Raw genomic sequence first — 27112 nt, 5'->3', positions numbered from 1 at the left:
CTGAAACTTCTCTATCTCTAGTCTCAGCCTCTTCTCCTAACTTTTGAATCCCCAGCATTAGACACTATAGCACTAACGCTTTTCTCTTTTTATCACTTTTTAACCCAAACCCTTTAATCTTTTTTAACTGGACATTCTCCACTAAGGACTGCCGTGTCTCTCTCCATCCTCTTGTCATTGTTTCCTGTCCTATCCTATAAGGTCCCCCTTTCGACTCAATCCACTCATTAAGAAATGACCGGACCTCATCTGGAATATCCCCTGAACCTCCCATACTAACTGAAGATCCCTTTAAGTCACGACAACTAAGAGAATGCTCAACCCTCGAACTGATGTGTGGGAAACACTTCTTCGAACGACTCAGCCAACGAATTTTTCAAAATAACATTGGGGTCACCAAAATGTTGTAAACAGCTGTCTTGCTCTTTTTTGCTTTGTTGCTTTTAACGTCGAATTACCCGCACACACACAGTTGTTGTAAAGGTTGGATCTTTATTTAGACATTCAGACATTCACAAGCCAACAACTCTGCTTGCAAAGTCAGCTCTTCCAGAAGTTACACACCTTTCAAGATTCCAGTGTCTCTCCTGTCCAAGTGTCTCTACAGTCCATAAGAGTCTCGACATTGCATGAGTCTGTGACAAAAGCCAGTTCCATCTTTTATATCTAAAAAGCCTTTGAACTCTTATTATTTGCATTTAGACAATCATGACTAACTGTTTTCCGAATCGTTTAACATACAGACTATTATTCCCACGGTAACAAGGTACTCAAATGCTTAACATTGCTTGTTTAACCTACAGATGTCATTAATTAGTAACAAAGGTACAATCAAATACTTAACATACAGACATCATCAAATCGTTTAGTCCTGAATTTCCATTATTCCCACTGTAACAAGGTACTCAAATATTTAACATCCAGACATGACCAGTCTCTCATCTCAATGGCTGGAAGGCACCACATTGTCTAACAGTCTCTTTTCGATCCAAACTTTCAGTTACATTAAGAATAACTCCACAAGACTGCACATCTTGAGCTCAAACTGTTGTGACCTTGGTCTCTTTATTGTAACTACCAGCATGGTAGACTGCCTTTTATACCTGCTTGCCCAGGGTATGCAGGTGCGGCCCTTGGTGGAAAGTATTACACTTTGGTAGAGTTTACATACATAAGATCATTCCCCTCCAAAGTCTTATGTACAAGTTATTTACAAGTTGAGGCGATCCGGGGCTCTGCGTTCCCGGGTTGATTATAGAAACATAGAAATTAGGTGCAGGAGCAGGCCATTTGGCCCTTCGAGCCTGCACCACCATTCAATAAGATCATGGCTGATCATTCAACTACAGTACCCTTTTCCTGCTTTCTCTCCATACCCCTTGATCCCTTTAGCTGTAAGGGGCATATCTAACTCCCTTTTGAATATATCTAACGAACTGGCCTCAACAACTCTCTGCGGTAGCAAATTCCACAGGTTAACAACTCTCCGAGTGAAGAAGTTTCTCCTCATCTCGGTCCTAAATGACCTCCCCCTTATCCTTAGACTGTGACTCCTAGTTCTGGACTTCCCCAACATCGGGAACTTCTTCCTGCCTTAAACTGTCCAATCCCGTCAGAATTTTATATGCTTCTATGAGATCCCCTCTCATTCTTCTAAATTTCATTGAATACAGGCCCAATCGATCCAATCGCTCCTCAATGTCAGTCCTGCCATCCCAGGAATCAGTCTGGTGAACCTTCGCTGCATTCCCTCAATAGCAAGAACGTCCTTCCTCAGATTAGGAGACCAAAACTGTACACAATATTCCAGGTGAGGCCTCACCAAGGCCCTGTACAACTGCAGTAACACCTCCCTGCTCCTGTACTCAAATCCCCTAGCTATGAAGGCCAACATGCTATTTGCCTTCTTCACCGCCTGCTGTACCTGCATGCCAACTTTCAATGACTGATGTACCATGACACCCAGGTCTCGTTGCACCTCCCCTTTTCCTAATCTGTCACCATTCAGATAATATTCTGCCTTCCTGTTTTTGCCCCCAAAGTGGATAACCTCACATTTATCCACATTATACTGCATTTGCCGCCTGAGTTGAAGACCTGGCATGGGTGAGTTGGTCGGATCATTGCTGCACGGCAGCGCAGCTGGTCTGATCGGACTGTCGGGCATGGTGGGTTCATCCTCGTGGTTGACAGCGAGGTCGATTGCTGGTTGGGTGTGTGTTAGTGAATCATAGATGGTAAAGTCTTCTTCAAACTGTTCTTGGTTGTCAGTGAATCGCAGTTTGGTCTGATCCAAGTGCTTTCTGTATGTTTGTCCATTCAAGAGTTTGACAACAAACACTCTATTCCCCTCCTTGGCTAAAACAGTGCCAGCAATCCATTTGGGACCGTGACCGTAATTAAGACAAACACAGGGTCCTTAACCTCAATGTCACGCGATACAGCCGCGCGATCGTGGTACACATTATGCCGGTGACGCCGGGTTTCTACGTGATCATTGAGATCCGGGTGGACTAAGGAGCCTGGTTTTGAGTGCTCTCTTAATTAACAATTCTGCAGGGGGAGCCCCAGTAAGCGAGTGGGGTCACGTGCGGTAGCTGAGCAGAATCCGAGATAACTGGGTCTGCAGGGAACTGTCCGTCACGCGTTTCAAGCTCTGCTTGATGGTTTGGACTGCCCGTTCCGCTTGACCATTGGATGCAGGCTTAAATGGCGCAGACCTGACATGCTTGATGCCATTGCGGGTCATGAACTCGTTGAATTTCGAGCTGGTGAAGCATGGTTCATTGTCACTGACAAGGATGTCGGGCAAACCATGGGTGGCGAACATGGCCCTGAGGCTTTCAATGCTGGCAGTGGACGTACATGACAACATTATTATACATTCAATCCATTTAGAGTAAGCGTCCACTGCTACAAGGAACATCTTTCCTAGAATGGGGCCAGCAAAATCTACGTGGACCCTTGACCGCAGTTTGGAGGGCCATGACCACAGGCTCAGTGGGGCCTCCCTGGGTGCGTTGCTCAACTGTGAGCAAGTGTTACATTGGTGTACGCATGACTCCAATTCCGAGTCAATGCCGGGCCACCAAACGTGCGACCGGGTGATAGCCTTCATCATGACTATGCCTGGGTGGATACTGTGAAGGCCGTGTATAAACGTTTCCCTGCCATTTTTTTGGTAAAATTACACGATTCCCCCATAGGAGGTAGTCCGAATGGATGGACATTTCGTCCTTGCATTGGTGGAATGGCTTAATTTCGTCTTGCATTTCCCCTGGGACCGGCGACCAGCTCCCATTGAGGGCGCAGCTTTTTACAAGTGATAGCACCAGGTCCTGCGAGTCCAGGTCCTGATCTCGCGAGCCGTGACGGGTGACCCCTCGCTCTCAAAAGCATCCATTACAAGGAGCAAGTCTGCAAGTTGCGCCATTTCCACCCCGCTGGTGGGCAATGGTAGCCGACTGAGGGCATCCGCACAGCTCTCAGTGCCTGGTCTATGGCGGATTACATAGTCATATGCGGATAATGTTAGTGCCCATCTTTGGATGCGGGATGAAGCATTGGTGTTAATCACTTTACTTTCTGGGAACTACGAAATGAGCGACTTGTGGTTGGTTTCGAGCTCGAATCGGAGCCCAAATAGGTATTGGTGCATTTTTTAACCCCGTATACACAAGCTAATGCTTCTTTCTCAACCATATTGTGGGATCTTTCAGCCTTAGATAAACTTCTGAACGCATATGCAACCGGTTGCAGTTTGCCCGACACATTGGCTTGCTGTAACACACAACCGACCCCGTACGAAGCTGCATCACAAGCTAGTACTAAATGTTTACACGGGTCAAAAATACAAGTAACTTGTTAGAACATAGCAGGTTTCTGGCCTTATTAAAGGCTGTCTCTTGAGATTTACCCCAGACCCAGTCGTCACCCTTGCGTAGCAATAAATGCAGTGGTTCCAGCAAAGTGCTCAACCCCGGTAGAAAGTTACCGAAATAGTTGAGGAGTCCCAGGAACGAACGCAGCTCCATCACATTCTGTGGTCTGGGTGCATTCTTGATGGCCTCCGTCTTGGAATCCATGGGTCTGATGCTGTCCGCCAAAATCTTTCTCCCCAGAAATTCGACCTCTGGCGCCTGGAAAACACACTTGGAGCCTCTGTCCAGTCGCTTGAGAACCTCTTCCAGGTTGTGGAAGTGTTCGCCAGTGTTGCGGCCAGTCATCAGGATGTTGTCTTGGAACACCACTGTACATGGAACCGATTTCAGCAGACTCTCCATGTTCCTCTGGAAGATGGCCGCCACCGAGTGAATCCCAAAGGGGCATCTGTGATGTATGAACAGTCCTTTGTGCGTGTTGATGCACGTCAATTGTTTTGATGGTTCAGGCAGCTCCTGTGTCATGTAAGCAGAGGTTAGATCCAGCTTGATGAACGACTTCCCCCCTGCTAGTGTGGCAAACAGGTCATCTGCTTTGGGTAGTGGCTATTGGTCCTGTAACGAGACTCGGTTGATCGTTACCTTGTAGTCCCTGCAGATCCCGTCGTTCTTCAATACCGGCACAGTGTTGGGCCTGGAACAATCCATAGTGGTAAATCATGCACAGCCCCATCATATGATACCTTCACTGCCGCACTGCCAATGACTGGCATGAGCTTTTTGGTGTAAGTGCACAGCTTGGTGTGGATCGGGCTTAGTTTTGGCCTTTGTGCCTTATTGCCCTACTGACTCATAATTGACTGACACACCCCTGTGTCCAATTCCATGGAAACGGGAATGCCGTTTAATTTGTCTTTTAACATCATCGGAGGGCTTTTATTGGTGAAGGTGTGTACCCCATACACTTCCTCTTCAGCCTCTCTTACTCTTTCAGCATGATCCGCGCCGGATCGGTCAACTTCTGCCGACTCTGCCACATGGTGAGTCACAGCACATCTGCACATTCTCTGGAGGTGCCCTATTGTTTCACAGCCCTTGCACACGTAGTGCTTGAATCAACATTGATGGGCTCTATGATTACCCCCGCAGCGCCAACATGGTGTTAATGGATTCGCATTCACGCTCCACGGCGGGCTCGGAGTCATCCTCGGTCTGGCCTCTGCGGGCGTGTAGGCCCTGCCATGTACAGTTCTGCCTGCTGAAGGCATTATTTTATGCACAGTACTTGCCGGTGAGTTCCGATGCTGCAATGATATCTGTTTACCGTTATCGTTCCTGGACATAAAAGCCTGGGCTTTTGTGATGGCTTTGCTCAGATCTAGGGATTCGACAGACAGCAGTTTGCGAAGAATGACCTGGTGGCCGATTCCAAGCACGAAAAAGTCCCGCAACACTTCCCCCAAAAATCCAGCAAATACGCACGGTCCCGCAAGGCGTCTTAGGTCGGCGACATAGCTCGCCACGTCCTGGCCCTCGGAGCGATGGTGCGTATAAAAGCGATACCTGGCCACCAAGATGCTCTCCTTCAGCTTGAGGTGTTCCCGAACCAGCGTGCACAGCTCTTCATATGTCTTCTCCATTGGATTCATCGGTGCTAGCAGATTTTTGATGAAGCCATATATTGTGGACCCGCAAACGGTGAGGAGAATCACCCTGCGCTTGATCGCGGTTCCTTCCTTTTCCAGGTCGTTGGCCACGAAGTACTGGTCAAGACGCTCAACGAAGGCTTCCCAATCATCACCTTCAACAAATCTCTCAAGAATACCAACGGCAGCCATAACTGTGTGAAAGTTTGTGATCTGTTACTCGTCGCCAATTGTTACGTTTAGAACAACTCCACAAGATTGTATATCTTAAGCTCAAACTGTTGTGACCTTGGTCTTTTTGTTGTAACTCCAGAGTGAGGAAGCAGCATGGTAATCTGCCTTTTATACCTGCTTGCCCAGGGTGTGCAGATGACCCTTGGGTCTCCTACAGGTGCGCCCCCTGGTGGCAAGGCCTACACTTTGGTCGTGTTTACATACATAACACTTCCAATCTTCTTGTTTTTTAATCCAAACTTCAATCTTCCTGCTTTCTTAATCCAAACTTCAGACCCCGTGCTGAAGCAAAGCGTTCAGAAATGCGGGACTGTGCTCCCACAGGGTACAGGTTCCCCAGACACTGACTCTCACTGGGGTACGGGTCCCACGTATACTGACACTCACTGGGGTACAGTCCCACACACACTGATGCTCACTGGGGTACAGTTCCACACACACTGACTTTCATTGGGGTACAGTTGCACACACACTGACTCTCACTGGAGTAGGGGTCTCACACACACTGACTCTCACTGGGGTCCAATCACACATTCACTGACTCTCACTGGGGTACAGTCCCACACACACTGACTCTCACTGGGGTACAGTCCCACACACACTGACTCTCACTGGGGTACAGTTCCACACACGCTGACTCTCACTGGGATACGGGTTCCACACACATTGACTCTCACTGGGGTTCATGTTCCACACACGCTGACTCTCACTGGGATACGGGTTCCACACACACTGACTCTCACTGGGGTACAGTCCCACACACACTGACGCTCACTGGGGTACAGTCCCACACACACTGACGCTCACTGGGGTACAGTCCCACACACACTGACTCTCACTGGGGTACAGTCCCACACACACTGACTCTCACTGGGGTACAGTCCCACACACACTGACTCTCACTGGGGTACAGTTCCAGAGCTTAGGGACGAAGCACCTGAAGGCACGGCTGCCAAACATGGAGTGTTAAAAGTCGGTGCAAAAAAATAGGCCAGAATTGGTGGAGCGCAGAGGTCTTGGAGAGTTGTCGAGCTAGAGGAGGTTACAGAGGTAGGGACGCAAGGCCATGGAGGAATTTGGATTCAAGGAAATGAATTTTAAAACTGAGGCGTTGAGCCATGTCGGTCAGTGAGTGGGACGGTGTGAGTTCGGACACGGGCACCCGAGTTTTGAATGAGCTAAAGTGTAAGTAAGGTGGAAGATCTGCAGCTGCCGCATTAACGGTGCTTATCTCTCCCCACAGTCCAGTTATGGAAGCCTTCGGGAACGCCAAGACTGTTTACAACAACAACTCCAGCCGTTTCGGGAAATTCATCCAGCTTCACTTCTCTCAGAACGGGAACATTCACGGAGGCGGCATCGTCGACTGTATCCTTCACGCCCTGGTTTTGTTTACAGGTCCGTCCCAGCTGTGTCTGTGTTCCCCCCTGACCCCTGACCCCCCGCACCGACCCCTGCCCTCTGCTCACCACCCCTGCCCCCTGCACACCACTCCTGACCCCCCCGCACCCACCCCTGCCCTCTGCTCACCACCCCTGCCCCCTGCACACCACCCCAACCCCTGACCCCCCGCACCGACCTCTGCCGTCTGCTCACCATCCCTGACCCTTGCACACCACTCTTGACCCCTGACCCCCACACCGACCCCTGCCCTCTGCTCACCACCCCTGCCCCCTGCACACCACCCCAACCCCTGCCGCCCCGCACCGACCTCTGCCGTCTGCTCACCATCCCTGACCCTTGCACACCACTCTTGACCCCTGACCCCCACACCGACCCCTGCCCTCTACTCACCATCCCTGCCCCCTGCACACCATCTCTGCCCTCTGCTCACCATCCCTGCCCCCTGCACACCACCCCTGACCCCGTCCTCCCCGCACCAACCTCTGCCCTCTGCAGTCCACCCCTACCCCACACCAACCCCTGCCCTCTGCACACCACCCCTGTCCCCTGCACCGACCCCTGCCCCCGCCCTCTGCAATGCCCTCTGCTCAGCACCCCTGACCTCTGCACCCCGCAGCGCCCCCGCCCTCTGCACAACACCCCTGCCATCTGCTGACCACCCCTGCCCCCCGCACCGCCCCTACCCTCTGCACATCACCCCTGACCCCTGCCTCGTGCACCGCCCCCTGCTCACTACCCCTGTCCCCCACTCCCTGCCCTCTGCCAATGACCCACTGACCATTGTCCCTGGCCATGCCCACTAGCTGTGCAAAGTGTCCAGTGCAGCAATGTACTGACTACCAGTGGAAGACCAGCACAGTTCCTTCATCGTCGCTGGGTCACAATCCCGAACTCCCTCCCTCACAGCAATGTGGGAGCACCTTCACCACACGGACTGCAGCGGGTCAAAAAGGCAGCTCACCACCACCTTCTCAAGTAAATTAGGGATGGGCAATAAATGCTGGCCTTGCCAGTAATGTCCACATCCCATGATTGAATAAAAAAACTGTTTGGGATGAGTGTGAGGGGTGCGGGTGAAAGATGAGGGTTGAAAGGTGAGGAGGGGTGTGGTGTGTCGGGTAGGGGTGAGAGGGGTGTGGGCTATTGAGTGAGGGGGTGTGGGTTGTGGGGTGTGTGGGGTGAGGGTGTGAGTGGCGTAGGGTGAGGGTGTGTGGAGTGAGGGGGTGTGGGATGAGGTCTATGTGGCGTGAGTGAGGGGTTGGTTGAGGATGGGTGAGGGGGTATGGGATGAGGTGTGTGGGATGAGGGTGTGTGAGGTAAGGGATGAGAGGGTGTGGGATGAGTATGTGTGTTGGGTGAGGGTGTGTGGGATGAGTATGTGTGTGGGGTGAGGGAGTGTGGGATGAGTATGTGTGTGGGGTAAAGGGTGAGTGGGTGTGGGATGAGGTGTGTGGGGTGGGGGGGGTGTGGGGTAAGGGGTGAGGATAAGAGGCGAGAGGTGGTATTGCTGCAGATTGAGTGTGACTCTCGAAGGATTAAGGCCACCCCCTCACCACAGTAAAATTAAGTTAAACTTACAGTTACCCGATAAACCTTAACCCTCGGTGCAGACCTGCTGGAAAAGGTGAGTGTCTGAGCTCAGAGACAGTACCACTTTCTTTACTAAGAATCACACAGTGCAGGATGAGACCATTCAGCCCCTCGAGGCTGTTCCGCCATTCAGTTAGATCTGTATCTGTATCTTAACCTTATTTACCTGTCTTGGTTCCGTAATCCTAATTACCTTACCCAACATCAATCTATCAATCTCTGTCTCGAAATGTTCAATTGACCCCCAGCCTGAACAGCTTTTTGGGGGAAAGAGTTCCCGATTCCCACTGCCCTTTGTGTGAAGACGTGTTTCCCGACATCACCCCTGAACGGCCGGGCTCTAATTTTAAGGTCCTGCCCCTTGTCCTGGACTCCCCCCACCAGAGGGAATGGTTTCTCTCTATCCACCGATCGAACCCTTTAATTAGCGTAAACCCCTCGATCAGATCGCCCCTTAATCTTCTACACTCGAGGGATACAATCCGAGTCTGTGCAACCCTTTTAGCCAGGTATCATAGAAATATAGAAAATAGGTGCAGGAGTAGGCCATTCGGCCTTTCGAGCCTGCACCACCATTCAATAAGATCATGGCTGATCATGCAACTTCAGTACCCCAATCCTACTTTCTCTCCATACCTCTTGAGCCCTTTAGCCGTAAGAGCCACATCTAACTCCCTTTTGAATATATCTAACGAACTGGCCTCAACAACTTTCTGTGGTAGAGAATTCCACAGGTTCACAACTCTCTGAATGAAGAAGTTTCTCCTCATCTCGGTCCTAAATGGCTTACCCCTTATCCTTAGACTGTGACCCCTGGCTCTGGACTTCCCCAACATCAGGAACATTCTTCCTGCATCTAACCTGTCTAAACCCGTCAGAATTTTATATGTTTCTATGAGATCCCCTCTCATTCTTCTAAATTCCATTGAATAAAAGCCTAGTCGATCCAGTTTTTCTTCATTGGTCAATCCTGTCATCCCAGGAATCAGTCCGGTGAACCTTCGCTGCACTCCCTCAATAGCATGAATGTCCTTCCTCAGATTAGGAGACCAAAACTGTACACAATATTCAAGGTGTGGTCTCACCAAGGCCCTGTACAGCTGCAGGGTGACTTGGACAGGTTAGGTGAGTGGGCAAATGCATGGCAGATGCAGTATAATGTGGATAAATGTGAGGTTATCCACTTTGGGAGCAAAAACATGAAGGCAGTATATTATCTGAATGGCGGCAGATTAGGAAAAGGGGAGGTGCAATGAGACCTGGGTGTCATGGTACATCAGTCATTGAAAGTTGGCATGCAGGTACAGCAGGCGGTGAAGAAGGCAAATGGTATGTTGACCTTCATAGCGAGGGAATTTGAGTAGGAGAAGGGAGGTCTTACTGCAGTTGTACAGGGCCTTGGTGAGGCCTCACCTGGAATATTGTGTTCAGTTTTGGTCTCCTAATCTGAGGAAGGACATTCGCTATTGAAGGAGTGCAGCGAAGGTTCACCAGACTGATTCCCGGGATGGCTGGACTGGCATATGAGGAGAGACTGGATCAACTAGGCTTGTATTCAATGGAATTTAGAAAAATTAGAGTGGATCTCATAGAAACATATAAAATACTGACGGGATTGGACAGGTTAGATGCAGGAAGAATGTTCCCGATGTTGGGGAAGTCCAGAAACAGGGGTCACAGTCTAAGGATAAGGAGTAAGCCATTTAGGACCGAGATGAGGACAAACTTCTTCATTCAGAGTTGTGAGCATGTGGAATTCTCTACCACAGGAAGTTGTTGAAACCATTTCGTTAGATATATTCAAAAGGGAGTTAGATGTGGCCCTTATGGCCAAAGGGATCAAAGGGTATGGAGAGAAAGCAGGAATGGGGTACTGAAGTGCATAATCAGCCATGATGATATTGAATGGTGGTGCATGCTCGAAGGGCCGAATGGCCAATCCTGCACCTATTTTCTATATTTCTATCACAGGCCAATTCAAGATGCTTACGCGGATGATAATGGATAAGCAACTTGTTTGAACATAGCAGATTCTTGGCCTTCTCAAAGGCTCTATTTTGAGACACACCCCAAACCCAGTTTCGCCTTTTCTTAGTAACACATGCAGTGGCTCTAGTAAAGTGCTCAATCTGGGTAAGAAATTACCAAAGTAGTTGAGTAGCCCAAGGAATGAACTCTGCTCCATCGAGGCCTGGGTGCATTTTTGATGGCCTCGGTTTTCGAATCAGTGGGCCTGATGCCATCAGCAGCAATCTTCCTCCCGAGGAATTCGACTTCAGGTGCCATGAATACACACTTCGAGCGTTTCAGCCTGAGTCCCAATTTGTCCAGATGCTGTAGGACTTTTTCAAGATTGTTCAAATGTTCAGCAGTGTCGTGACCTGTGACCAGAATGTCATCTTGATACACGACAGTTCTAGGAACGGACTTCAGTAAACTCTCCATATTCCTCTGAAATATGGCTGCAGCCAAACAAATCCCAAAAGGACACCTGTTGTAGATGAACAGTCCTTTATGGGTGTTGATGCAGGTGAGTTTCTTCGAAATGTTGACAAGCTCCTGGGTCATATAGGCCGACATCAGATCCAGTTTCGTGAACGACTTTCCACCAGCTAGCATGGCGAACAGGTCATCAGCTCTCGGTAATGGATACCGATCCTGTTTCGAAAATCGGTTAATCGTAACCTGATCGTCTCCACAAATCCTGACAGTGCCATCAGTCTTCAACACAGGAACAATGGGAGTAGCCCACTCGTTAAACTCGACCGGTGATATGATCCCTTCACGCTGGAGTCTGTCAAGCTCAATTTCAACCTTCTCCCTCATCATGTGTGGAACAGACCGAGCTTTGTGATAGACAGGCCTTGCATTGGAGTCCAGGTGAATCTGCACCTTGGCTCCTGTAAAATTACCAATGCCCAATTCAAACAAAGAAGGAAACTTTTTCAATATTTGAGCAGATGAAGTATCATCCACCAAGGACAACATCTTGACATCATTCCAGTTCAGCTTGATTTTCTCGAGCCAATTCCTGCCGAACAGCATTGGACCATTACCTGGGATGATCCATAATGGTAGCTCGTGAACCACACCGTCATATGACACCTCGATTGCTGCACTGCCGAGCACCGGTATGAGTTCCTTAGTGTAAGTACGCAACCTGGCATTGACTGGACTCAGCTTCGGTTTCACAGCCTTAGTGTCCCACAGCTTGTCGAATGTCCTTTGGCTCATTATCGACTGGCTCACACCCGTGTCCAGCTCCATTGATACAGGCACACCATTTAGCTTCACATTAACGACTATCGGCTGGCTCTTGCTCAGGAACGAATACAGTCCATTCACTTCCTCCTCGGGTTGCGTATCTGGGCCATCACTGAACTGGTCCTCATCAACCACGTGATGAGCCGCACCACACTTGCTCCGTTGTGGACACATCTTGTGAAGATGCCCCACTTTCAAACATCCATTGCATGAGTATTGTCTAAACCAACACTGATGAGGCCGATGATTGCCCCCACAACGCCAACAGGGTGAAATCTGGATCGAACCTGTTGCCGGGCTCTGAGCAGCGGCAGGTTTCGCGTGAGCAGCTCTGCCCGAAGACGACGCCATCTTGTTTACAGTATTTGCCGTGGAACTCCGACTCGTCGATGATATCTGCCAAATTATCATCCATCGTCATTCAGGTTCGGGCAGTCGCGATGGCCTTTTTCAAATCCAGCGTCTCTGCAGCCAACAGCTTCCTGAGGATCGCATCATGGCTGATGCCTATCATGAAGACATCAGGCAGTATGTCTTCCAGCATGTTCCCGAACTTACACGGCTCAGCAAGACGTCGCAGGTCGACGACAAATCCCGACACGGCCTGGCCCTCAGCACGAACATACGTGTAGAAACGGTAGCGTGATATGATGATCCCCTCTTTTGGCTTTAGATGGTTACCCACCAACGTACACAATTCCTTGTACCCTTTTTCCGCCGGACGTACAGGCGAGAGAAGATTCTTCATGAGGCCATAAATTTTCGGACCACAAACGGTGAGGAGAACTGCCCTGCACTTAACTGCGTAGGCCTCTGCCTCCATGCCGTTGGCCACAAAATACTGATCCAGGCGGTCGACAAAATCTGCCTCATTCTTGCCCTCCACAAATCTCTCCAGGATTCCAACAGTGCCCATTGTGCATGCGAAGGTTCTTAAATTACCTCGTCGACAATTGTAATGACTCAAGAGTCTGGTTACTCACTCAGGTGCAACCTGATCCATCTTTATTCCAGCCCAAGAGTGCCAGCGTGACAAAGATACCTAGCTTATATACAGGTGACCAAGCACACATGCCACATGCGTACAGCCCGATGACCTCCGACCACGGCGCCCTCTGGTGTCTGGTGACCACCAAGCATTAATACAAAACATAGTGGAAGGTCCATACTTTCGTACGGCTTGGTGAAGATGTTGACGATGGCTTGGAGTTCAGCCTCTGAATGTGCGTCGTACTCATAGTTTGATGATGGAGGATGGGATGACCTTGGATCTAGCCTGGAGACGACGAACATTGAACAGGTTCCCAATTGGTTCTGTAGTTTAGTTCCACTCAAGCGGGGAGCTTGTTGAGAGTGAAAGCAGCTCTGCAGACAGCTGAAGGTAAAGGTCCAAAAAAAAACCCGCGACCTAAAGAATAGATGGTGGGTGGAGAAAGCACAGGAGATCCAGCAGCTGGCCGACAGCCATGATGTGCGAGGATTCTTCACCGCAGTTAAGTCCACCTATGGCCCAAGCATCCAAGGCCCCATCCCACGGGGAGACACTCACTAAGGACACCGAGGCAGTCAGGGCCTGCTGGAAGGAACACTTCGAAGATCTCCTTAACTGAGACTCTGCCTTTGACACGAGGATCCTCGACTCCATCCCACAGCATGCTACCCACCACCATCTCAGCAAAACCCGAGCAGTGCACGAGGTAGAAAAGGCCGTCCATCAGCTCAAGAACAACAAGGCATCGGGGGCGGATGGAATCCCCGCCGAGGCACTAAAGTATGGCGGAGAAGCACTATTGGCACAAATGCATGATCTCATCTCTCTTATCTGGAGGGAGGGGTGCATCCCGGAAGACCTCAGAGATGCAGTAATCGTGACCATCTTCAAAAAAGCGGACAGGTCCGACTGCGGCAACTACAGAGGAGTCTCCCTGTAGTCAGCCACTGGGAAAGTCATCGCTAGAATCCTCCTCAACCGTCTTCTCCCTGTGGCTGAAGAGCTCCTCCCAGAGTCATAATATGGATTCCGTCCACTGGGGGTACAATGGACATGATCTTCACCGCGCGACGACGACAGGGGAGGTGCCATGTCCGTCTTTGTACATGGCCGTCTTTGACCTCACGGAGGTCTTTGACGTTGTCGGCTATGGGGGACTGTGGAGCATCCTCCTCCGTTTCGTTGGCCCCCAGACGTTTGTCACCATCCTCCGTCTGCTCCATGACGACATGCAAACCGTGATCCTGACCAACGGATCCACCACATCCACCAATCCATGGACCAGGGTCAAGCAGGGCTGTGTCATAACGTCAATGCAGTGACTCCAGATGGGGTCTGACCAGAGCTTTATATAAACTGTGACATCACTTCCACCGATCGTACTCCAGCCCTCTTGTAAAAAAGACCAATATTCCATTAACCTTTTGATTAACAAGCTTTTAGTGCTTTCTGTACTTAGACACTTAAATCTCGCTGCTCCTCCACAGTTCTCAGCTTCACACCATTTAGAAAATATCCTGAACGATCTTAGAGCCTCAGTGGATGACCTCACACTTCCCCACATTGAACTCCATCAGCCACAGCATTGCCCACTCACTCAATCTATCAATGTCCCGTTGCAACTTTCTGCTCCTGTCCGCACTACTAACTGAGCCTCCTAACTTAGTGTCATCAGCAAACTTGGATATCCAGCTCTCTATTCCTTCATACAATTCATTTATAAATACTGTGAGAAGCTGAGGCCCCAGTACTGATCCCTGGGGGATACCACTGGTCACATCCTGGCAGTGGGAGCACATTCCTGTTATCCCTACCCTCTGTCTCCCACTTCATGGCAACAGGGTGCCTCCAATTTCTTGGGCTCTAATTTTTAGTAACAGTCTCTTATGTGGAACCTTGTCGAATGCCTTCTGGAAGTCCATATACATATCATCCATAGACACTCCCTTATCTACCACATCAAAAAGGTTTTATACCTCTCAAAAAATTCCACCAGGTTCTTTAGACCTGACTTTCCCGTTACAAACTCATGCTGGCTCTCTCCGATCAGTTCATGTCAAATGTCCAAATACTCAGTCACTCATAAGAACATAAGAATATAAGAAATAGGAGCAGGAGTAGGCCATACGGCCCCTCAAGCCTGCTCCGCCATTTAATACGATCATGGCCAATCTGATCCAGCTCCACTTCCCTGCCCACTCCCCATAACCCCTTATTCCCTTATCGGTTAAGAAACTGTCTATCTCCATCTTAAATTTATTCAATGTCCCAGCTTTCAAAGCTTTCTGAGGCAGCGAATTCCACAGAGTTACAACCCTCTGAGATCCTTTCTGTCCCCAATAACACATAAGAACATAAGAATTAGGAACAGGAGTAGGCCATCTAGCCCCTCGAGCCTGTTCCGCCATTCAGCAAGATCATGGCTGATCTGGCCGTGGACTCAGCTCCACTTACCCGCCCGCTCCCCATAACCCTTAATTCCATTATTTGGTTAAAAATCTATCTATCTGTGATTTGAATACATTCAATGAGCTAGCCTCAACTGCTTCCTTGGGCAGAGAATTCCACAGATTCACAACCCTCTGGGAGAAGAAATTTCTTCTCAACTCAGTTTTAAATTGGCTCCCCCGTATTTTGAGGCTGTGCCCCCTAGTTCTAGTCTCCCCGACCAGTGGAAACAACCTCTCTGCCTCTATCTTGTCTATCCCTTTCATTATTTTAAATGTTTCTATAAGATCACCCCTCATCCTTCTGAACTCCAACGAGTAAAAACCCAGTCTACTCAATCTATCATCATAAGGTAATCCCCGGAATCAGCCTAGTGAATCGTCTCTGTACCCCCTCCAAAGCTAGTATATCCTTCCTTAAGTAAGGTGACCAAAACTGCACGCAGTACTCCAGGTGCGGCCTCACCAATACCCTGTGCAATTGCAGCAGGACCTCCCTGCTTTTGTACTCCATCCCTCTCGCAATGAAGGCCAACATTCCATTCGCCTTCCTGATTACCTGCTGCACCTGCAAACTAACTTTTTGGGATTCATGTACAAGGACCCCCAGGTCCCTCTGCACCTCAGCATGTTGTAATTTCTCCCCATTCAAATAATATTCCCTTTTACTTTTTTTTTCCAAGGTGGATGACCTCACATATTCCGACATTGTATTCCATCTGCCAAACCTTAGCCCATTCGCTTAACCTATCTAAATCTCTTTGCAGCCTCTCTGTGTCCTCTACACAACCCGCTTTCCCACTAATCTTTGTGTCATCTGCAAATTTTGTTACATTACACTCTGTCCCCTCTTCCAGGTCATCTATGTATATTGTAAACAGTTGTGGTCCCAGCACCGATCCCTGTGGCACACCACTAACCACCGAAAAGGACCCATTTATCCCGACTCTCTGCTTTCTGTTAGCCAGCCAATTCTCGATCCATGCTAATACATTTCCTCTGACTCCGCGTACCTTTATCTTCTGCAGTAATCTTTTGTGTGGCACCTTATCGAATGCCTTTTGGAAATCTAAATACACCACATCCATCGGTACACCTCTATCCACCATGCTCGTTATATCCTCAAAGAATTCCATTAAATTAGTTAAACATGATTTCCCCTTCATGAATCCATGTTGCGTCTGCTTGATTGCACTATTCCTATCTAGATGTCCCGCTATTTCTTCCTTAATGATAGCTTCAAGCATTTTCCCCACTACAGTTGTTAAACTAACCGGCCTATAGTTACCTGCCTTTTGTCTGCCCCCTTTTTTAAACAGAGGCGTTACATTAGCTGTTTCCAATCCGCTGATACCGCCCCAGAGTCCAGAGAATTTTGGTAGATTATAACGAATGCATCTGCTATAACTTCCGCCATCTCTAGTAACTTCCCTACAACTGACGTTAGACTAATGAGCCTGTAATTTCCTGGTTTATCTCTCAAATGACATCTGGCAGTTTTCCAACCCAGGGACAATTCCTGAATTGAAAGTTTTGGAAGATCATGACCAGGGTATCTACAAGTTCCTCAGCATCTTCTTTCTTCCTGGGATGGGAACCATTGGCCCTGGGGATCTTTCTATCCTACCACCCATTACTTTCTCTATGCCCATCCTTAATCTTAGATTAAATCCAATAATCTAATTGATTTATTTTAGTTTCTTCATATCTCTGGTATTTTATCCTCATACTCTACAGTGAAGACTGTTACAAAGTAAGTATTTAGCAAGTTTGTCATTTCCTGATTTTGAATGACAGCATCACCTTCACCTGTCTGCAAGGGCCCACATTACTTTTACCATTCTCTTAATATACTTGTAAAAACTTTAGTGCTATGCTTCATATCGCTCCCATTATTTTTCTCATATTCCCTTTTTGCAGCTGTTATTACTTTCTTTATATCCTTTGGCCTTTATTGCAAGGGAGATCGAATATTAAAGCAGAGAAGTCCTGCTACAACTGTACAGGGTATTAGTGAGGCCACACCTGGAGTACTGCGTACAGTTTTGGTCTCCGTATTTAAGGAAGGATATACTTGCATTGGAGGCAGTTCAAAGAAGGTTCACTTGGTTGATTCCGGAGATAATCTGAGGAAGGACATTCTTGCTATTGAGGAAGTGCAGCGAAGGTTCACCAGACTGATTCCCGGGATGGCAGGACTGACATATGAAGAAAGACTGGATCGACTAGGCTTATATTCACTGGAATTTAGAAGAATGAGAGGGGATCTCATAGAAACATATAAAACTCTGATGGGATTGGACAGGTTAGATGCAGGAAGAATATTCACGATGTTGGGGAAGTTCAGAACCAGGGGTCATAGTCTAAGGATAAGGGGTAAGCCACTTAGGACTGAGATGAGGAGAAACTTCTTCACTCAGAGAATTGTGAACCTGTGGAATTCTCTACCACTGAAAGTTGTTGAGGCCAGTTCATTAGATATATTCAAAAGGGAGTTAGATGTGGCCCTTACGGCTAAAAGGATCAAAGGGTATGGAGAGAAAGGAATGGGGTACTGAAGTTGCATGATCAGCAATAATCATATTGAATGGTGGTGCAGGCTCGAAGGGCCGAATGGCCTACTCCTGCACCTATTTTCTATGTTTCTATGAGGGGATTGACTTATGAAGAAAGGTTGAGTAGGTTGGGCCTCTACATATTGGAGTTCAGAATAATGAGAGGTGATCTTATTGAAACTTATAAGATAATGAGGGGACTCGACAAGGTGGTTGCAGAGAGGATGTTTCCACTCATAGGGGAAACTAAAACTAGGGGGCATAGTCTTTTAAAACTGAGATGAAGAGGAATTTCTTCTCTCAGAAGATTGTAAATCTGGAATTCTCTGCCTCAGAGAGCTGTAGAAGCTGGGACATTGAATATATTTAAGGCGGAGATAGACAAATTTTTGAGCGATAAGGGAGTAAAGGGTTATGGGGAGCGGGCGGGGAAGTGGAGCTGAGTCCATGATCAGATCAGCCATGATTGTATTAAATGGCGGAGCAAGCTCGAGGGGCCAAATGGCCGACTCCTGCTCCTATTTCTTATATTCTTATCCCTTTGCTGTTCTTTATATCTCCCCGTCCATGGAATCTCTTTGCCTTCGTATAAGGAAAAGCTTTGATAGAACTATCCAATTAGGCCCACTCCCCCGCCCTTTCCCCACAGCCGTGAAAATTCTTCCTTTTCAAGTATTTATCCAATTCCCATTTTGAAAGTTATTATTGAATCTGCTTCCACCGCCCTTTCAGGCAGTGCGTTCCAGATCACAACAACTCTCTGCGTAAAAAAATATATTCTCCTCATCTCCCCCTCTGGTTCTTTTGCCAATTACCTTAAACCTGTGTCCTTAGGTTACTGATCCTCCTGCCACTAGAACCAGTTTCTCCTTATTTAGTCTAATCAAAACCCCGCATGATTATGAACACCTGTATTAAAACTCCTCTTAACCTTCTCTGCTCTAAGGAGAACAACCCACACTTCTCCAGTCTCTCCACATAACTGAAGTCCCTCATCCCCCGGACGATTCTAGTAAATCTCCTCTGCACCCTCTCCAAGGTCTTGACATCCTTACTAAAGTCCAGAAACCCACCTTCTTGGGTTTGTTCCCATTAGTTGGATGGACAATTGCCTCCAACCCCAAAAGTGCTGCTTTGTTCTTCGATGACCCCTGACCCTGTGGTGACCCCTACCCCTGACCCTGTGGTGACCCTTCACCCTTCTGGTGACCCCTCGCCCGTTTCTCTCATTGTGGGTGTATCGGTTGGGGAGGGAGTCTTTTCCATAAGAAATAAGAGCAGGAGTAAGCCATTTGGCCCCTCGAGCCTGCTCCGCCATTCAATAAAATCATGGCTGATCTGATCTTGGCCTCATCTCCACTTCCCTGCCCGCTTAACCCTTGACTCCCTTATCGTGCAAACATCTGTCCATCTCCACTTAAATATATTCAGTGACTCAGCCTCCACGTGTCACTGGGCAAGAGAATTCCAAAGATTCACGACCCTCTGAGAGAAAAAATTCCTCCTCATCTCAGTGTTTTATGGGCGACCCCTTATTCTGAAACTATGCCCCCTAGTTCTAGATGCCCCCATGAGGGGAAATATCCTCTTAACATCTAACCTGTCGAGCCCCCTCATAATCATATACGTGTCAATAAGATCACCCCTCATTCTTCTAAACCTCAATGAGCAGTGGCCCAACCTACTCAACCTATCTTCATAAGTAAACCCCCTTATCTCAGGAATCAACCGAATGAACCTTCTCTGAACTGCCTCCCATGCAAGTATACCCCTACTTAAATAAAGAGACCAAAACTGTTATATATGTAGACTATACATATACTCTCTGTCTAGTCACTGTATAGTTGCATAAGATGGAGACTTGTTTAACTGATGTACTATCTAAGGATAAGGGGTAAGCCATTTAGGACCGAGATGAGGAGAAACTTCTTCACCCAGAGAGTGGTGAACCTGTGGAATTCTCTACCACAGAAAGTTGTTGAGGCCAATTCACTAAATATATTCAAAAAGGAGTTAGATGAAGTCCTTACTACTAGGGGGATCAAGGGGTATGGCGAGAAAGCAGGAATGGGGTACTGAAGTTGCATGTTCAGCCATGAACTCATTGAATGGCGGTGCAGGCTAGAAGGGCCGAATGGCCTACTCCTGCACCTATTTTCTATGTTTCTATCAATAAAGTTTACACTGTGTATATATTATGCTGGCACTACTAGAGGGTGCAGTTGGAGGAGACTGGGATTTCTTGCCCTGGTGGCAGGGGCTGTATAAAAGGGGAGCCACCATACAGTTTGAGTACAACACATTGCCTCGTGGAGTCATTCATAAGTACATTACAGACATAATAAAAACTGTACACAGTACTCTAGGTGTGGTATTCCCAATGCCCTGTACAGTTGTAGCAGGACTTCCTTACTTTGATATTCCACCCTCCTTGCAATAAACACCAACATCCCATTTGCTTTCCTAATTATTTACTACCAAATTGGATAACCTCACATTTTCTCACATTATACTCCAGCTGCCAAATTTTTGCCGACTCACTTAACCTGTATATATCCCTTTGCAGACTCTTTGGGGATTCAGGTGTGACAGAAAGCTTGATTTTTAGAGTGATACTTACTGCTGGGAGCGTCGATGCGGTCGGAAGAGCCATTTTCAGGACTTTTGACTGAAAGCTCGGCTGAGTGGCTGAAAATGGGTCGGACAGGAACTCCTCATCTGCCAATCAGCTGTGGAGTAGTGGTGATACCACAGCGCGTGTGCGTCACCTCGCTCTCTCCCCTCCGTTAAAGGGGAGAGGTTCTGTTATTTTAAATCTTCAGCCACTGGTCCACCAGGGAGGGTTTCAGGGGTAGTATTTCGCCGGCCGATCGGGAAGTCGGCCGGCAAAATATTGTACATGGTGGCCGTGGCAGTGGGCCCCCCCTTTAAGGGCCGCCGCACTACCGGGCCGCACTCTGCAGAGGGTGCACCAACAGAAAAACCTGTCATGGGGCACCGCGCAGCGGGGGATCGACGGATTTGGCTGAATATCGATAGGTCATTTTTAAAAAAAATTTCATAACGGTGGTGCACTCACTGATGATTCGCTTTCGGCAATCATCAGAATCGGGCGGTATGGGATCCAGGCCGAAAAATCCCCGACCTGAATTTCGATCTGGTCGGCCAGTTGACCCCAAAGTAGCGGCCATTTGATTTTGACGACTGGCCGCTGCAAACGGGCAGTATCAGGTCTCTCTGAGACCCTGAATTTCGGCCCCTTTGTGTCCTCACAACTTGCTGTCCCACTTATCTTTGTATCATCAGTAAATTTGCCTATGTTACACTCGGTCCTTTCATCCAAGTCATTAATATAGATTGTAAATAGTTGAGGCCCCAGCACTGATCCCTGCGGCACCCCACGAGTTACTGGTTGCCAACCGGAAAATCACCCATTTATTCCGACTCTCTGTTTTCTGTTAGTTAGCCAATCTCTATCCATGCTAATATATGACCACCGACACCATGAGCTTTTATCTTGCGCAGTAACCTTGACACTAATTGCTGTGATGGTCATTCCAGAATCGAGTGGTGAGACAGAATCCAGAAGAGAGGAATTACCACATATTCTACGCACTGCTGGCTGGAACAGACTCGCAGCAGAAAGGTGAGGGGTGCGGGGTGAGTGAGGGAGATGGGATTACGGATGGGGGTGAGAACATAAGAAATAGGAGCAGGAGTAGGCCATTCGGCCCCTTGAGCCTACTCCGCCATTCAATAAGATCAAGGCTGATCATCAACCTCAACTCCACCTTCCCGAGGAAATTAACCCAATAGTAAGAAAGAACATTAACTTGGATGATGTGGAATCTGTATGGGTGGAGCTACGGAATACCAAAGGGCAGAAAACGCTAGTGGGAGTTGTGTACAAACCACCAAACAGTAGTAGTGAGGTTGGGGACAGCATCAAACAAGAAATTAGGGATGCGTGCGATAAAGGTACAGCAGTTATCATGGGCGACTTTAATCTACATATTGATTGGGCTAACCAAACTGGTAGCAATACGGTGGAGGAGGATTTCCTGGAGTGTATTAGGGATGGTTTTCTCGACCAATATGTCGAGGAACCAACTAGAGGGCTGGCCATCCTAGACTGGGTGATGTGTAATGAGAAAGGACTAATTAGCAATCTTGTTATGCGAGGCCCGTTGGGAAACAGTGACCATAATATGGTAGAATGCTTTATTAAGATGGAGAGTGACACAGTTAATTCAGAAACTAAGGTCCTGAACTTAAGGAAAGGTAACTTCGATTGGTATGAGACGTGAATTGGCTAGAATAGACTGGCGAATGATACTTAAAGAGTTGACGGTGGATAGGCAATGGCAAACATTTAAGGATCACGTGGATGAACTTCAACAATTGTACATCCCTGTCTGGAGTAAAAATAAAACGGGGAAGGTGGCTCAACCATGGTTAACAAGGGTAATTAAGGATAGTGTTGAATCCAAGGAAGAGGCATATCAATTGGCCAGAAAAAGCAGCAAACCTGAGGACTGGGAGAATTTTATAATACAGCAGAGGAGGATACAGGGTTTAATTAGGAGGGGGAAAATAGTGTATGAGAGGAAGCTTGCTGGGAACATAAAAACTGACTGGAAAAGCTTCGATAGATATGTGAAGAGAAAAAGATTAGTGAAGACAAACGTAGGTCCCTTGCAGTCAGATTCAGGTGAATTTATAATGGGGAACAAAGAAATGGCGGACCAATTGAACAAATACTTTGGTTCTGTCTTCACGAAGGAAAACACAAATGACCTTCCGGAAATACTAGGGGACCGAGGGTCTAGTGAGAAGGAGGAACTGAAGGAAATCCTTATTAGGCGGGAAATTGTATTCGGGAAATTGATGGGATTAAAGGCCGATAAATCCCCGGGGCCTGATAGTCTGCATCCCAGAGTACTTAAGGAAGTGGCCCTAGAAATAGTGGATGCATTGGTGATCATTTTCCAACAGTCTATCGACTCTGGATCAGTTCCTATGGACTGGAGGGTAGCTAATGTGGTGTGCAAAATTAAAGCACATGGTATTGGGGGTAACGTACTGACGTGGATAGAGAACTGGTTGGCACACAGAAAGCAGAGAGTCGGGATAACGGATCCTTTTCAGAATGGCAGGCAGTGACTACTGGGGTGCCGCAGGGCTCAGTGCTGGGACCCCAGCTATTTACAATATACATTAAGATTTAGATGAAGGAATTCAGTGTAATATCTCCAAGTTTGCAGATGACACTAAGCTGGGTGGCGGTGTGAGCTGTGAGGAGAACGCTAAAAGGCTGCAGGGTGACTTGGACAGGTTAGGTGAGTGGGCAAATGCATGGCAGATGCAGTATAATGTGGATAAATGTGAGGTTATCCACTTTGGTGGCAAAAACACGAAGGCAGAATATCTGAATAGGAAAAGGGGAGGTGCAACGAGACCTGGGTGTCATGGAACATCAGTCATTGAAAGTTGGCATGCAGGTACAGCAGGCGGTGAAGAAGGCAAATGGTATGTTGGCCTTCATAGCTAGGGGATTTGAGTATAGGAGCAGGGAGTCTTACTGCAGTTGTACAGGGCCTTGGTGAGGCCTCACCTGGAATATTGTGTTCAGTTTTGGTCTCCTAATCTGAGGAAGGACATAGAAACGTAGAAATATAGAAAATAGGTGCAGGAGTAGGCCATTCGGCCCTTCGAGCCTGCACCGCCATTCAATGAGTTCATGGCTGAACATGCAACTTCAGTACCCCATTCCTGCTTTCTCGCCATACCCCTTGATCCCCCTAGTAGTAAGGACTACATCTAACTTCTTTTTGAATATATTTAGTGAATTGGCCTCAACAACTTTCTGTGGTAGAGAATTCCACAGGTTCACCACTCTCTGGGTGAAGAAGTTTCTCCTCATCTCGGTCCTAAATGGCTTACCCCTTATCCTTGGACTGTGACCCCTGGTTCTGGACTTCCCCAACATTGGGAACATTCTTCCTGCAACTAATCTGTCTAAACCCGTCATAATTTTAAACGTTTCTATGAGATCCCCTCTCATTCTTCTGAACTCCAGTGAATACAAGCCCAGTTGATCCAGTCTTTCTTGATATGTCAGTCCCGCCATCCCGGGAATCAGTCTGGTGAACCTTCGCTGCACTCGCTCAATAGCAAGAATGTCCTTCCTCAAGTTAGGAAACCAAAACTGTACACAATACACCAGGTGTGGCCTCACCAAGGCCCTGTACAACCATAGTAACACCTCCCTGCCCCTGTACTCAAATCCCTTCGCTATGAAGGCCAACATGCCATTTGCTTTCTTAACCGCCTGCTGTACCTGCATGCCAACCTTCAATGACTGATGTACCATGACACCCAGGTCTCGTTGCACCTCCCCTTTTCCTAATCTGTCACCATTCAGATAATAGTCTGTCTCTCTGTTTTTACCACAAAGTGGATAACCTCACATTTATCCACATTATATTTCATCTGCCATGCATTTGCCCACTCACCTAACCTATCCAAGTCACTCTGCAGTCTCATAGCATCCTCCTCGCAGCTCACACTGCCACCCAACTTAGTGTCATCCGCAAATTTGGAGATACTACATTTAATCCCCTCGTCCAAATCATTAATGTACAATGTAAACAGCTGGGGCCCCAGCACAGAACCTTGTGGTACCCCACTAGTCACTGCCTGCCATTCTGAAAAGTACCCATTTACTCCTACTCTTTGCTTCCTGTCTGACAACCAGTTCTCAATCCACGTCAGCACACTACCCCCAATCCCATGTGCTTTAACTTTGTACATTAATCTCTTGTGAGGGACCTTGTCGAAAGCCTTCTGAAAGTCCAAATACACCACACCAACTGGTTCTCCCTTGTCCGTTCTTGCTCTTGAGGGAGTGCAGCGAAGATTCACCAGACTGATTCCCGGGATGGCAGGAGTGACATATGAGGAGAGACTGGATCGACTCGACCTGTATTCACTGGAGTTTAGAAGGATGCGAGGGGATCTCATAGAACATATAAAATTCTGACGGGACTGGACAGGTTAGATGCAGGAAGAATGTTGACGATGTTGGGGAAGTCCAGAACCAGGGGACATAGTCTAAGGATAAGGGGTAAGCCATTTAGGACTGAAATGAGGAGAAACTTCTTCACTCAGAGAGTTGTTAACCTGTGGAATTCCCTACCGCAGAGAGTTGTTGATGCCAGTTCATTGGATATATTCAAGAGGGAGTTAGATGTGGCCCTTACAGCTAAAGGGATCAAGGGGTATGGAGAGAAAGCAGTCAGGTGGTACTGAGGGAATGATCAGCCATGATCTTATTGTATGGTGGTGCAGGCTCAAAGGGCCGAATTGCCCACTCCTGCACCTATTTTCTATGTTTCTATCCCCATATCCTTTGATCCTCCTGGAGTCCAAAAATCTATCGATCTCACTTGAATATACTCAACGACTGAGCTTGCACAGCCCTCTGGGGCAGAGAATTCCAAAGATTCACCACCCTCTGAATGAAGACATTTCTCCTCATCTCAGTCTTAAAAGGTCGGCCCCTTTTCCTGAGGGTGTGCTCCCCATTTCTGGGGAGTGGGGTGGGGGATGGGGGTGGATGGGAGATGGAGGGGGGTTGTTGGGGGCTGGGATGGGGGTGGGTGGGGAATGGGGGGTGGGGGTGAGGGTGGTCGTTCAGGATGGGGGGGGGGGGGAGATAGTGGGTGCGGATGACTGAGGGTGGGGAGTAAGGAAGGGATTGGGGTGGGGGGTATGGTGAGGGTTGGGGGTGGGTGGGGAATGTGGGGTGGGTGGGAGTGGGGTTGAGGGTGAGCTTGGGGGGGGGGGCGATGACGAGTGGGGGTGAGGATGGTGGGGGGAGACGGTGGGTGGGGACGAGTGAGGGTGGGGAGTGAGGATGGTGGGGGGAGACGGTGGGTGGGGAAGGGTGAGGGTGGGGAGTGAGGATGGTGGAGGGAGACGGTGGGTGGGGACGGGTGAGGGTGGGGAGTGAGGATGGTGGGGGGAGACGGTGGGTGGGGACGGGTGAGGGTGCGGAGTGAGGATGGTGGGGGGAGACGGTGGGTGGGGACGGGTGAGGGTGGGGAGTGAGGATGGTGGGGGGAGACGGTGGGTGGGGAAGGGTGAGGGTGGGGAGTGAGGATGGTGGGGGGAGACGGTGGGTGGGGACGGGTGAGGGTGGGGAGTGAGGAAGGGGTTGGGAGGTGGTAGGTGGGGACGGGTGGAGGGTGAGGTGGGTGAGGGTGGGGGGTAAGGATGGTGGGGGGAGACGGTGGGTGGGGACGGGTGAGGGTGCGGAGTGAGGAAGGGGTTGGGAGACGGTGGGTGGGGACGGGTGAGGGTGGGGAGTGAGGAAGGGGTTGGGAGGTGGTAGGTGGGGACGGGTGGTGGGTGAGGGTGGGGGGTAAGGATGGTGGGGAGAAGGTTGAGTGGTCGGCTATTGTGCTGTGGATCAGGAGTGTCTCTGTCTCTGACCTGTGTCTCTGCCCTTCGCCCATTGACTAGAAGCCCTGTGCCTGTCGGAAGCTGAATCGTATCATTACCTGCGCCAGTCGGGCTGTGTGACGGACGAGAGTCTGGACGACAAGCAGATGTTTGAGAAAGTGATGGTGAGTCGATTGGAGCGATGTGACAAAGATCTTGCCTCGCTCGAGAGAACTTGGGGCTGAAATTGCACCCCCTCAACCCCGCCCGGTTAAGGTCCATTACCGCCTGTAAGAATCGGTAATGGGGCAGTCAAGCCTTTCCGACCGGGGGCAGGCGGATGGATTGACCTATCCGAAATTGCTCCCGGGCTGAGGGCGGCAGAAATGGGTTTCCGCTCCGCCCTGTCGGGCACGTGCCAACCCCTTACCGCCCCAGCTGCCAGTGGTTGGGCAGCGTGTCTGCCCTTAAAGGGGAGGGCGCATTCCTGGGGCCGCCATTTTATTTTAATTGACGGTCGAATCTGACGTCGGCCCGACAATGGCCGTCACAGGTTCGGCCCGGCCGCCAACAAGCAACCCCTCTTGGGTGCCAGACCACTGTTCCGCTCGAAACCCATCCTTGTGTTCCAGTGGGTGCCATGAAAGTGGCTGCA

At 48.8% G+C, this 27112-nt stretch overlaps 1 protein-coding gene across 1 annotated transcript in view; it reads left to right on the top strand.

The window, feature by feature from the left end:
* LOC139260446 (unconventional myosin-X-like) overlaps positions 1-27112 on the top strand; it is a 204319-nt gene that overhangs the window by 27184 nt on the left and 150023 nt on the right. Inside the window, exons 6-9 of the mRNA XM_070877008.1 lie at positions 7005-7129; positions 8776-8789; positions 21574-21658; positions 26539-26642. Coding sequence (XP_070733109.1) covers positions 7005-7129; positions 8776-8789; positions 21574-21658; positions 26539-26642 — 328 coding nt within the window. The remainder of the gene's footprint in view (positions 1-7004; positions 7130-8775; positions 8790-21573; positions 21659-26538; positions 26643-27112) is intronic.

This window comes from Pristiophorus japonicus, chromosome 3, assembly GCF_044704955.1.
Source record: "Pristiophorus japonicus isolate sPriJap1 chromosome 3, sPriJap1.hap1, whole genome shotgun sequence".
In the NCBI taxonomy this organism is placed as follows: Eukaryota; Metazoa; Chordata; class Chondrichthyes; family Pristiophoridae; genus Pristiophorus; species Pristiophorus japonicus.
This window is presented reverse-complemented; position numbering and strand designations above follow the sequence as displayed.